At 41.1% G+C, this 13972-nt stretch overlaps 1 protein-coding gene across 6 annotated transcripts in view; it reads left to right on the top strand.

The window, feature by feature from the left end:
- STK38L (serine/threonine kinase 38 like) overlaps positions 1–13972 on the top strand; it is an 81409-nt gene that overhangs the window by 4828 nt on the left and 62609 nt on the right. For 2 of the 6 annotated variants that reach the window (XM_042247369.2, XM_042247368.2), the window contains exons 1-2: positions 693–771; positions 3103–3213. Coding sequence is in view for 1 of the 6 variants with exons in the window: in XM_060413294.1 (XP_060269277.1) it covers positions 715–771; positions 7390–7453 (121 nt within the window). In the remaining 5 variants the exon portion in view is untranslated. Of the gene's footprint in view, positions 1–692; positions 772–3102; positions 3214–7389; positions 7454–13972 lie in introns of those variants that run through there. The other 4 variants (XM_042247367.2, XM_042247370.2, XM_060413294.1 and 1 more) reach the window with 3 other exon arrangements.

Below are 13972 nucleotides of genomic sequence, written 5' to 3'. Positions count from 1 at the left end.
ACATGGGTCTTAGCATCCATGGGTGCAGACTTTTCACATGTTAGAGTGTTTAAGATGCTGAGCTCATATGCAAAGGCAGTGTCCATTGTTTTTCACCTTTTACAGTTATTTGCTATCTCTTCATCTGCTTCAGGAGGAGATTCGATTCCTCTTCTTCCTAATTTTAGGACACTTTTACTGTTTTTGCAGTTATCAAATATGATGGCATTAATAATGATTTCCCAGGTGACCCTACTGGTAAAGAGTCTACTTGCCAATGCAGGAGATGCAAGAGATGCGAGTTCGACCCCTGGGTCAGGAAGATTCCCTGGAGGAGGAAATGGCAACCCACTTCAGTATTCCTCCCTGGAAAAATCCTATAGACAGAGAAGGCTGATGGGCTGCAGTCCATGGGGTTGCATAGAGTTGGACATGACTGAGCTACTGAGCGCATGCGCATGTGCATACGCACACACGCACACACACACCCACCCCATCTCAAAATCAATCACAGATACAGCCACTTCTCCAGAATAAAAAACAAGATGGCAGAAACTGAAATGATTCTACATGATGCTGATACCATCTATTTTGGGTCAGCAGAGTTGTGGTAGCTTTGCTATGGAGTCTCACTTTCATTCTATCTATGAATATTTGGAAAATTGAAAGTTGCACATCACTAAGCACTTTTTTTGTCCTGTTCTCCTTCTATACAGTCATTGCTCTTCAGCTTTTATGACTTGGAGATTTTGGCTACACTTCTCTAGATTCTTCAGCAGTCCTGGAAGCACAGTAAGTAATTTGTGTATTTAATACGAAAAATGCTTTGTGATAATCCATGTTTCCCAAATGTTGTTGCCCAGCAGTGGAATATAGACTTAGCCCTCTGTATTTCATCTTCCCTGCTGACATGTTCTTGGCTCCTTTTTCTTCCTGAATGTCACCAATCAGGGTACAGGTCTAGTAATAATTTTACCAACAACAGTAATCATTTATTTGCTTAATACTTACTATGTACCAGATATAGTACTGAGTACTTTATATAAATATTATCTCATTTAATCCCACAGCAACTGTCTGAGCTGTTATCTCTAGTTACAGACAAGGAAACTGGAGCCTAGGGTGAAGGGACCAGGGCCACAGGAGTAGCTGAGTAGATAGTTCAGTGGCAGGGCTGGAAACTGACCTCTGAGATCCAGGATTGCTTTCTCTTATATTGCTTTATTTTATTACAAAAAACTTCTCCTGTGCTGTTTAATTTACCCCCTCCTTCTAGTCTCACTTGAATTTTGTTTCCTTTCCTCTCCTCCCTTCTTTTTTTAGGAGTTATTTACATTTTTGATATAGAACATAAATTCCTTTGGGAAAAGTGTACAGAAATAACTTCAGCTCTGCTCAGATTTCCTATCAAGGGGGACCTGCTCTTGGCAAGAGCTAACTATAAGAAGAATACTAGTAACACCTTAGTTTGTATTGTGCTTTAGAGTCTTATAAAGCATTTTTAGACATTTTCTTGGTTAATCCTCAAAGCAAACTTAAATTTGTGTCTTTAGATTAAAAGCTGCCAAAGGTCGTTTGCTAAGGCTTCTGCAAAGTTAGTTGATGAGATGGTTTTGGGCCTCAGCAATTGTAATGCTGAAATAAATGATGTGATCAAATGTTCTGATTTCACGCCAGTTGGGAGCAGATGTATATCATTGTAGCACAGCATTTTCCTAAAGGGTCTTACAGTTTTGGACTTTTTTGGTCAAAATTGAGAAATTGGAATTTTAGTTTTGCATTTTGAGTCATAGACTGTTTTAAGTCCTCAGTTCTTACAGTTCAGGTGAGTGATAGTTAAGTTTCTATCTGCCTCATCCTGCACACAGCTGTTGGATTTAACTAGATTAATTATGATGAAGGAATGGGTGGAGGGAGGATAGATATTGTTTCAAAAGTGAAATTAAAGAAGGAGGGCTTGGTGAGGAGTCTTCCAGTAGCTTTGTTTTAGGAAACCGATTATAAGCTTTAAAGGATGGACAAGCTGCAAGTATTCACCTATGGAATTTGAGTGATCAGAGAGTTTATTGAATGATCCATTTTTGAAATACTATCTTGTACCTGTATCTTGCTTTATTAAATTTAGGGTTTGCCCAGCTGTGGACATTTTTACTTAGCTGAACACTTATCCATTGACTTGCCCCCATTACAGAAACGCCATAACATGTTTGCCCTTCATGATGAGTCTGTATGTGTAAGCAGGGGCTGACTTTAGAGACTGGGGAGTTGCCTTTTGTTGTGTTTTTACAGTAGTGATCCATTGCATTTGGACACATCTTTCAAATCTGGTTGAGGATGTTCTCCTTATGTCTACTGTTACTTTGCCAAACAGAATAGACTTTCTATTTTGGTGGCAAGAGTAAAAAAATTTCAGTCTTGAATTGTGTGTATTATTTGACCCACTGATATTCTTAATATTGGCAAATCCTCAAGGAATCACAGACTCATAATATTTTCATGAGCTTAATCATCACAGTTCAACATTTATCAACTATATTCTGGACACTTTTATTAGGTACCATGGCAAAATAGAGACAAGTGAAAGGGATTGCCCTTCTATTTAGGAAGGTTCAATCCAGTAAGAGACCTAATGTATGAGTACAAATAAGTGTAAATCAAGCAGAAAGTGATAAGCAAGTAACAGGGTACTGGGAAACAGGGAGAAAAGAATGCATCTGGCAGAAGAGATTAGGATGGCTTCCTGTATAAAGTGAAATAGAAATTGTCCATTTATGAGTGAAAGACATGCCAGGGGAGGGATTAGCATGAGTTTGAAATATCTCTATAACACCTGATGAGTTTTGTGTTAATTATTTACTTCTTTCTCTGCCCTTTTGGATTTTAGCCCATTCAGCTTAGAGAACAGGTGTTTTTCAGCTTTTCATTCTCTGCATCATCAACTATTCAACCTGGTACATTTAATTAAAGTTCTCCTTTAGTAAGATTATAGACACAGTAGTGTATATGGGACGGATTCAAGGGAAGATGGACTGGAAATGGAAAGACCGAGGAAGAGGCTGGTTTAAATAATCTAAGAGATTGCACTCATGCTCAGTTGTGTCTGACTCGTTTATGACCCCACAGATTGTAGCCCACCCACTGGGCTCCTCTGTCCATGGCATTTTCCAGGCAAGAATACTGGAGTGAGTTGCTGTTTCCTTCTCCAAAAGGATTGATAGTGAAATTCTAAACCTGGTGAGAATAAATAAATTTATATTAAAAAAAAAAGAAAGAAAGAAACCTGGTGGGATTGGAAAGGAGAGACTTGGATGGGTGAGTGTTGGCCCTTCATGTTGAGACATAGGGAGTTCTTTGCCTCTGTGATTACATGTGAGATCTGTGTCCTGTTCCAGGAGATGCAAGTGATGGAAAGACGAGTTGTGCCCTCAGAAAGCAGGCAGGCAACTGCTGAGCTACCTCAAAGTTTAGAGATAATTGCAATAGCATATAGCTGCTGTAATGAAGGAGCACTCAGGAAGAAAGGAAAAGGGGCACCTGTTTGGGAGAATCAAAGGTTTCCAGAGAGGTGGTGGTGTTGGAGCTTAGACCTGAAGGGTGAGTAGGAGTTTTTCTGGCCAACAGGCAGGAGGAAGACATAATAGCATAGAATGTGAGAGACTGTGTGGGGATTACTTTGTGTTGGGACAAGAGGCTAGGTAAGATAAATGAACTTGTCCTGGTAAAATAACTTTTTATTTGCTATGTTTTTCCATATTTAGTTTCTTTAGCTTCAGCACTCTGAACTTTTGTAAGGAAATGTTTCTGTTGCCTCTTACAGCCTCATGGAAGCACCTCTGCTGTGTTTCCCAAATCGTCTGCCAGGGATACATTGTCTCTTGCTTTCATTTTGTGAAATTAAACAGAAAAGGTAATGATACCATTAGCCAGAGAGGAGAAAAATCCTAAAACCCTTTCCTTTGATGAATGCCTGGAGCAGGTAAGCTTGTTGTATGAGAGTGCAGCATCAGAACACAGCTTCAAGAGCACCTGACTTGAGAGGAACATAATTATTTACCTTTCCCATAAAGTTTTATGGTGCCCCTAGAACTTTCCCAGAATTGTAATATCTAGTGCTGAAGTCCTTTTATTCTGGATCTAGCCTTGATTTTTTTTTTTTTTCCCCATCTTCTCTACTCTAATGCTTACTGTGTTGTAATTACTTAGTAGGATTCTAAACTTCAAATGGTGTCAGCCACTACCTCTAGTTTGTCCTGTTTCTCTCTGTTTTGCTCATTTAGAAACCTGCATCTGAAGTCATGGTTCTGAGCCTCCCCATTAGACTGCTAGAGCTAAAAAAAAGCACTTGTGGTTTCTTTCCACAAAAGTTTCTTTGCTGGAGCCATTTGTTTTCCTGTCCTGTGGATTGGGTCACTGACATAGAATATAGTTAAATTCTTTTCTAAGGACTACCAAAAAGTTCATTGTAGGCTCCAGTTAGATTTATACCCATTGTATTTCTAGGTGGGGGGTTGAGGGGGTGGCAGCTGTGTTAGCTTTACTGCCATTAGTGGTAATAAAAGTTTATGGGTACTGCCAGGAAGAAAGCGAAAGACAAGGGCACGAGGAGAAAGAGAAGGCTTGCAGGGGGCCAGGACAGGTGCTGACTGGGGGAAGGAGAAAGGTGCATATGGTTGAAAGAGGTCAAATACCTCTGACACCTGTTCCAAGTGTCTCTGGGTAGAACCAGTGTTATCTTTTAAGGTGAAATTTTAGTCCTCTCTAAAAATACCCTGGGTATATTGTTGTGCCAAAAATGACCGTTTGTTTTAATCAGACATTTCTGGATTTAATTTTTTTACAATGTGTTTATATACCTGTGTCTCTGTGTTTTTAGAATTGAGTGGAAAGGGAAACAAAAGCCAATACACTTTAAATATCAGTGGAAATTATAGCTACGTTTCGGGAAAACCTTTAAGACCTAAAACCATAGGTTAAGTCTAGCCCCAGTCAGGCACAGGGTGACAGAAAGGGAAAGGAGGAATAAGTAGGCACATGTGTTTGGGTAAAACTACATCCTGATACCAACCGTATGACAGGACCCATAGAGGGGAACGTAGAACAGGAAATCAGGTAAGAGCCTGTGTTCGCCTGTCTTGGTCAGTCAGGGACTCCTTCCCTTTATGGAGATGTTATCAAACAAGAAACTTTAGTTCCGCAAAGTGTTTTTTCATCCTGGACAAACGTGACCAAAGAATTAAAATAAGTATGGGAAAAAAAGTATGATTTTAGTTTTTCTGTAGTGGTAATTAAAAGTTTCCTCAGATTGTAAGAAATACTAGATTGAATTAAAGTATTTGACTCATTTTCAGAGTTGAAAGATCCTATAGAGGTCAGATAGTCCATTTCTGTGCTGTGAATTCCCCCTAATCCTTGGTAAGTGGGTGTTTAATCTTTGCCTAAATATTTCAGTTCCTTGCAAAGAAAAGAAACTTAACAGATCATGAAATCACTGACTTTCATTGTCTTGAGTGGTTGGTGTTTTCCAGCCTTCTGTCCCCAACCCTCTGCTTATTTCTCACACTCTGGGGACTGGATGATCTCATAGGCTCTGATGCTTCCTTCAGTGACTACTCTGTGATGATGACTTTCAAACCAGACCCCTTTTCTGAGCTTGAGACTCCATGGTTTATCTCTTTTGTAGACATCACCACCTGGGTGTTTTTCCGCAAGACTCAATGTTATCTTCTCCTCTCCCGGAATCTGTCTCAGGCTTCTTACCTCCTCCAGTGCACGGTATTATTCTCTTTGGTTGTCCCAGCCGTAAAGCTGGAAATCATCCTTGACTCTCCTCTTGTTTATCACTCACATAAACTCTTAGTTGCAGCATGTGGAATCTAGTTCCCTTTCAGGGACCAAACTTGGGCCCCTGAAACTGGAAACATGGAGTCTGAGCCCCTAGACCACCAGGGAAGTCCCCATCTTGGCTCTTTCTACAATGTCAGTATCTTCATGTGGACTCCAAATTATTGAAATAACCATCTTTTTCTGCTACCAGCCTTGTGCTCTTCCAATCCATTTTATGTGTGGTTGCCAAAAGGGTTCTCCTCAAACATAAATCTGATTATGTAACTCCCATGAGTTACAGTTTCCAATGATTCTCCATCATCTCCACCAGATTCCTTACCATGGCCTGTGACCTGAGTCCCTTCAAGAAGTGGTGCCCTTTTGCTTTTCTAGCCTTCTCTTTCATTACCCCCTCTACTCACCTCTGCAGCTTTCTCTGACCTTGCATCTTACATGCTTCTTTCTGGAATTCCTTCTCCCACACTCCTCTGGTTAACTCCTGTGCTTTCTTTCATACCCTGCTTAGGTATCTCTACTTTTGAGGATGCCTTCCTTGATCTCTCATCTCTTGTTCAGAGTCAGGTACCCCTCCTTTGCATTCCCACAATATCTTGTAATACAACACAATCATAGCTAACATTGTGAACATTTCCCATGTGTCCAGACTTACTGAACCATGCCTGTGCCAGGCACGGGACAGTATAAATTGAAAAACTCTTCGTTACTCAGATTTCAGCTGTTTCTCATCACAGAGTTAGAGATAATTTTATATCACTGAAAGAATGATGAAGGAAATGGCAACCCACTCCAGTATGCTTTCCTGGGAAATCCCGTGGACAGGAGCCTGGCAGGCTACAGTCCATGGGATCGCAAAGAGTCAGAAACGACTTAACCACTAAACAACAGCAAGAGTGACGACTGAGGACAGCTATCTCAGTCATCTCTGTCTCAAGATAAGCATGTTCATTTAATTTGTTCAAATATCAGGGATTTCAGACTTTTTACTTTCCTGACTACTCTCTTCCACATGGGTTATATTTTGTTAGTTTCCTCTCTTAAATAAAGATAAAATACAGTTTTCATACAGAGAAACAGGACTTCACAGGTTTGTGGTATCTGGGTATAGAATGACACAACTTAATGTATAGACTTTGCTTTTCCAGTTCCATAAATGTGAATTTGTGTGTATGTGTGTGTCCAGAAATGTTTGGGATTATGGAATCTACTTATATTTAGCAAGTGACCAGGAGACTAACAGAGAAACAAGACGTCAACTAATGAATTTATTAATATCACTGTGAGTAGAACGGAAATGTCATAATTTGGTCAGTGCACTGTCACCCCAGTAGGACAGTCTACATGGGAAGTGGTTAATTCTAATCAAGATAGGTCATCTTAATGAGGAGTGTCACTGAGCCAGGAGAGTTGATGGAGCCTCTTTTTAATAAGGATACACCTACCAGCAGTGCTCTGGACATAGTTAGCCATCTCTGTCTCAGACAGTGTTGGGGAATACAGGCAAAATCTTGCTTGTTAAGCTCCTGTCCCTACCCCCAACAGATTAATGTAACATTCTTCTCTTAACAGGCTCACCAGGTGGTGCTAGTGGTAAGGAATCCACCCGTCAGTACAGGAGACACAAGGCATGCAGGTTTGAGCCCTGGGTCAGGAAGATCCCCTGAAGTAGGAAATTGCTCCCTACTCCAGAATTCTTGCCTGGAAAATTGCATGGGCAGAGGAGCCTGATGGGCTACAGTCCATGGGGCCGCAAAGAGTTGGACATGACTGAGTGACTGAGCGCCTTCTGTTAATATAGCCTTTCCTTTAGCCAGACAGAAACACAATTGACAATGTTTCAGCTTTCTTAATTCACATTCTGTTATAATCCAGCCTCCCAGAAAGTACACCCTGCTCACTTTTGATTGGGTTTGAGTGTTCTCAGATATTTTCAATTATACCTTTTCTTGGAATTACTTATGTTGCTAGTCATTTCTGATTCTTTTGGTTCATGCTGTTGTTACTCCCAGAGGGTGACTTAATTTTCAAATTGTGAGGACATTTTACTTTGTCCTTTTGTACTTACTATAGCACATTGCCAACTATTGAAAACTTCTCCAGGTCAGAACCCAGTGATACAGCCTGCTGCTGCTGCTGCTGCTGCTAAGTCGCATCAGTTGTGTCTGACTCCGTGCGACCCCACAGATGGCAGCCCACCAGGCTCCCCAGTCCCTGGGACTCTCCAGGCAAGAACACTGGAGTGGGTTGCCGTTTCCTTCTCCAATGCATGAAAGTGAAAAGTGAAAGTGAAGTCACTCAGTTGTGTCCGACGCTCAGCAACCCCATGGACTGCAGGCTACCAGACTCCTCCGTCCATGGGATTGTCCAGGCAAGAGTACTGGAGTGGGGTGCCATTGCCTTCTCTGATGATACAGCCTAGTGTATGGCATTCATCTTGCTTGTTTCTAATCTATGTCTATTAACTCAGCCTAAGATTGAGATCATGTAAATTTTGAGGACAGCTTTTCCATACTTTTAATTTGTGTCAAGCTTTATTCAGCAAAATCTTTAGTTGTTCCTTATGTATATAATAGTTTATCACAATTTATACTTAGCATTTGTTTTTGAATCCAAATATCATTTTTACGTTCTTTCTATTAAATTTCATTTGTTAAAGTTCAGTTCAGTTGCTCAGTCATGTCTGACTCTTTGCGACCCCATGAATCGCAGTACGCCAGGCCTCCCTGTCCATCACCAACTCCTAGAGTTCACTCAGACTCACGTCCATCGAGTCAGTGATGCCATCCAACCATCTCATCCTCTGTCGTCCCCTTCTCCTCCTGCCCCCAATCCCTCCCAGCATCAGAGTCTTTTCCAATGAGTCAACTCTTCGCATGAGCTGGCCAAAGTACTGGAGCTTCAGCTTTAGCATCATTTCTTCCAAAGAAATCCCAGGGCTAATCTCCTTCAGAATAGACTGGTTGGATCTCCTTGCAGTCCAAGGGACTCTCAAGAGTCTTCTCCAACACTACAGTTCAAACGCATAAATTCTTCGGCACTCAGCCTTCTTCACAGTCCAACTCTCACATCCATACATGACCACTGGAAAAACCATAGCCTTGACTAGATGGACCTTAGTTGGCAAAGTAACATCTTTGCTTTTGAATATGCTATCTAGGTTGATCATAACTTTTCTTCCAAGGAGTAAGCATCTTTTAATTTCATGGCTGCAGTCACCATCTGCAGTGATTTTGGAGCCCAAGAAAATAAAGTCTGACACTATTTCCACTGTTTCCCCATCTATTTCCCATGACATGATGGGACCAGATGCCATGATCTTCGTTTTCTGAATGTTGAACTTTAAGCCAACATTTTCACTCTCCTCTTTCACTTTCATCAAGAGGCTTTTTAGTTCCTCTTCACTTTACCTTCTGTAAAAATTAATTTGGATTCTGACTCTGCTGTCCTGCTCTTGGTTATTCATCCTCACGTTTTGGTAAGAGTGTCATTAAAAGCTTTATCTGGTTCATTGTTAGTATAACTGTTGAAGCCCCATAAGTTTTGTATAGAACTTGCCTATGAGCATTCTGAGTTTTGTTGCTTTATAAACACATTTCAACCCATGTTTCATCATCTCTCTCCCTTACCCCTCTAGAAAGACTTGGAGAGTGAAGCTTGTTAAATACCTTTCAAAGAGTCACATAGATTGTTTGTCAAGAAAAGAAGTAGAGTTACTGGGCAAGACTTGTTCCTCCTGAATCCATGTGGATTTTTAGTGACCACCCATCTTTGTTCAGAAACCATCTGCTTTATGATCTTTTTTCAGATATTCTTCAAGCTGGGTGATAAGCATAACGTTATTACTGATATTAGTGTTTCGTCATATCCATGCTCTTTTTTAAAGTTCATGTTAGTATTTTGTAATGTTCATGCTCTTTCCTCATTTTGGAGGATTGGGAGGCCTGTATTCTGTCTTTCAGCAGAGCTCTCAGGTCTCCATAATCCATCAAAGAGTACTTGTCCTCAGCACAGTTCAGAGGCAAATTCCTGGTGTGTGACCTTATCAGCTGGCTGAGTCAGAAGACCTGCAAGGCACTGGGGGCAGCTCTTTTGTGGCCCCTGCCATCTTGGGCTTTGGTTTCCTCACCCCACAGACTCCACTTCTGGCCCTCATCCTGAGGAGGAGACCGAGGAAGGAGGCCGAGTTCAAGTGGGGTATGCACACTGGACAGAGAGTTTTTAAAGTAGGGGCTGGCCCTACTTCTCAAGGAGCTGTAAAATAGAAACATGTAAACTGTACGGTGGTATTCAAGTGTAAAAATTTCAAAAAGCAACATAAAAGTAGAGGTCATTCTCTTTTCCCTGTCATGTGTTAACTACACTATTCACTTTAACCAGTGTACCCAGGCCTTTTGCAAATTTTCTTTCCTGGACATAAATTCAAAAGCCCGTTTGGTAGCCCTTGATGGTTTTCTTAAGCTCAGCTCAATGTGGGCCTTTTTCTTCCTGATGTCACCCTGAGCTGCTTTTCCAGGCGTCCATGTTATGTGTTGTCTTTTATCTGTGTCTTTTAAAACCTCAGCTCGTTGGAGAGCTCTGTGTGCAGCTAGTCCTTTCAGACTCTTCTCCTCTTCTGTGTTGCACATTATAACCAGAATTCCATTTTTTTTTTTCATGCCAAATCATTTAAGTTGTACTTTTTTCTATGTGACTAGAATGAACTGGGGCATGCTGTTTGATTCTGTCTCTTTCCACATGTCTTTCTCACTTTTCTTCTTTTTTTAGTTCTCTCACTTTGTCTCAGCCTTCTTTCCTAGATTATTCTAGTGATGTAGCTTTAAGAATTATTTACTCTAAAACCCAGAAGTTTAAACCTGTTATTTTATCAAGTCCTGTGTGGATATGAAACATCTTCCTAGTTATTCTTTTAAATTCATTTTCAGTTTATAATTTACTTTCAATCATGTCTGACTCTTTGCAACCCCCTGGACCATAGCCTGCCACACTCCTCTGTCCGCAGGAATTCTCCAGGCAAGAATACTGAAGTAGGTTGCCATGCCCTCCTCCAGAGGATCGTCCCAACCCAGATGCTGAACCCAGGTCTCCCGTGTTGCAGGCAGGTTCTTTACTGTCTGAGCCACTGCTGCTGCTGCTAAGTCGCTTCAGTCGTGTCCGACTCTGTGCGACCCCATAGAGGGCAGCCCACCAGGATCCCACTGGATTCTCCAGGCAAGAGTACTGGAGTGGGTTGCCATGGCCTTCTCTGTCTGAGCCACTAGGGAAGCCCAAATTTTCTTTCAACCAAGTTTGAAATGTTCACTATCTCCAGGGCAGTAATCATGTTTTCTACTTCCTTTGTATTTTCCTTGTGCCTACATGGTTGGTTGTGTCTGACTCTACGACCCTATAAACTGTAGCCCATGAGGCTCCTCTGTCCATGGGATTCTCCAGACAGGAAAACTGGAGTGGGTTGCCATGCTCCCCTCCAGGCGATCTTCCTGACCCAGGGATTGAACTCTCATCTCCTGCAGCTTCTGCATTGCAGGCAGATTCTTTATCACTTTGCTACTGGGGAAGTCCCATTACCTTGCCCATAGTAGATGCTCAGTAAATACTTGGGGGATTAATTAATCAAGTATTGTTTAGCTAGAATTCTGTTCTTGAGAACTTCCTAAAAACATATGATGCATCTTCCCTTTTAGAGTCTCAACAGGGTTTCCTTTTCTTTCCTCTGAAGTTTTTGTAATTTCTGTTCCCTAAGCACGTCCCACATTCCTGTCCCCAGCAATTGTAGCCAACTTGAGAGTCTCTCTCAGGTTTTCCAGTTAACCATTGCTCTTCAGTCAGCTGATTTCTTCCCAGTAGTTGTATTTTATCCAGAATGTTTCTTTCCCTATGTGAGAGATGGAGATTAAGCAAGGCATTATCAGGTTCCTTGAGTTTTAGCTGTAGGAGAGCTCTAGCAAATATCCCAAATGTTGAAGTCCCCATTACAGCTTGGTTTCTTTCTGTGTCAGCTTCAACCTCTCACATAATCCAGACCAGCAGTTCTTTATGTTTCTAAGTCCCATCCCTTCAAGTCTCACTGATGCTTTAGTGGTATTATAACTTATTTTTAGCTTATTTTTATAATGCCAATTTTCTTTCTTTATTTAATCCCATATTCCAGACATAAGTTTGCAGGGATCTAAGGCTGCATTGTTGCTCACACCTTTCCCATTTCTTCTTCTGCAATAAATAACTTGCTAGACCATTCTTACTATTGTCATTTTTTAAGGAGAGCCTGACCAGGTGCTTTCATTGTTGCAGTAATATCTGAACTTTTTCTGTCTCTTTTTCCACTTTAAGCTTAAGGTTCACTTGATCAGTAAGTCAAAATTACATAGTAACTTCTGACAATATGTTCAGAGGAAACAAAAACACTAACCGGGAAAGATATCTGTGCCTCCATGTTCATAGCAGCATTATTTACACTAGCCAAGATATGGAAATGACCTTAGTGTCCATCAGTGAATGAATAGATGAAGCTCTTGCGCACACACACATACACACTTGAGACAGGTTCAGAAAAGTGAGACATAAATGAGGTTGGAGAAATCAAGAAAAGCTTTGTAGAAGAGGGGAAATCCATTAGGCTTTCAAAATAAAAGTACAGACGAAAGGAAGGGCCTTTTTTATGTTTAGATTTTCCAGAGCTTGGTGGTAAGATTGATTATGGCATGTCTCTTAGTTGATGAGGGGTGAGACCGGCAAATAATGGAAAATAGAGTTAAGTAGTTAGGGTGAAGCCAAATTATGGGGTTTAATAAAAGCCAGGCAAAGAAGTTAAGATTGGAATGGAAAAAAGGAGACAGCGTCGAAGTTTTTGAGCCTCCAAGTGACATCATCTAAATTCTGTATATAGAGCCGTGATTTAGAGAAGGGTGAGATGGCCTCAGGAAGACCCGCTTGAACGCTGGTACCGTCACGTAGGGCTTCCCAGGTGGCGCTAGTGGCAGAGGACCCACTTGCCAGTGCAGGAGATGGAAGAGACACGGGTTTGATCTCTGGATCGGGAAGATCCCCTGGAGGAGGGCACGGCAACGCACTCTAGTATTCTTGCCCGGAGAATCCCTTGGACAGAGGAGCCTGGTGGGCTACAGTCTATGGGGTCGGAGCGACCAGCATGCACACACGCACCGTCATGTGCGGTCAGGGCCTGGACTACCCAGTGGCAGAAGTATGGGTGAGGAGTAAGATGCGATGGGGAGAGATTTCAGCAGATTTTATTAATGAACCTGAAATGGGAAAGGGAGAGGTGAATGAAGGCTGCTTTCCAAGATTCTGATTGGGAGAAAGGTTAGTGCCATGGCTAGAAATGGGGTTGTTAGCAGACTGGCTGTGGGGGAAGAGTTATACATTTACTTCCAAGGTAATTAAATGTAACTTTTTTGTAAGATGTTTAAGTTGAAAGGAAGAAGCAGGAAGTAGGAATGAAGAAATAAGAAGGTGTGTTACTCGTCCTTGTGGAGTATGGCTTACAGGCATAAGGAAGGGTGACTTCTCTCCCTGAAAGTTCAGAGACAGAGCCAAGAACTGGCATTCATGGATGGCTTCTTAAAGATAAATCTGAAGAGATTCTGGTATTTATGTCGATTGAAATCACTTTGAAAGTAATCCCTGCCTTGGTGATAAAAGACATGTAGTGATATTTCAGGAAATTAGAAAGTTTGAAAAGGTATCAAGTTTTCAGTTACCTTTGAAAAGATAGCAGAGGAAAAATAGATAATTACTGGTGACTTTCTGGCTTTCTCTTATGCATCTAGAAGGGTAGGAAATGTATACATATATGTAAGTATACATGTGATACACATATGTATGTGTGATCATACACTACTTACACTTTCACAGCCTTTTTTCATTTAATGTTGCACCATAATCATTTTTCCATGTCTTGAATTACTGCTTAAAAGCACTATTCTTTAAAAAGTATATTTTCCCCATCATTTAGAGTTATAATTATTTAATAAACAGCTTTATTGTTGAACACTTAGATTGCTTTGAAATTTTTTACTCTGTTAACAATATTATAGTAAACTTTGATGAAATATATATTCTTCAGCTGTTACTTAAATATGAGCTCTCTGAAAGCAAAGACCTCCGTATCCCTAGGACTTGGAAGAATGCCTAGACA

The sequence above is a fragment of the Ovis aries genome, chromosome 3, assembly GCF_016772045.2.
Source record: "Ovis aries strain OAR_USU_Benz2616 breed Rambouillet chromosome 3, ARS-UI_Ramb_v3.0, whole genome shotgun sequence".
Classification (NCBI taxonomy): domain Eukaryota; kingdom Metazoa; phylum Chordata; class Mammalia; order Artiodactyla; family Bovidae; genus Ovis; species Ovis aries.
Note: the sequence above shows the minus strand (reverse complement) of the source record. Positions and strands in the feature narration are given on the sequence as shown.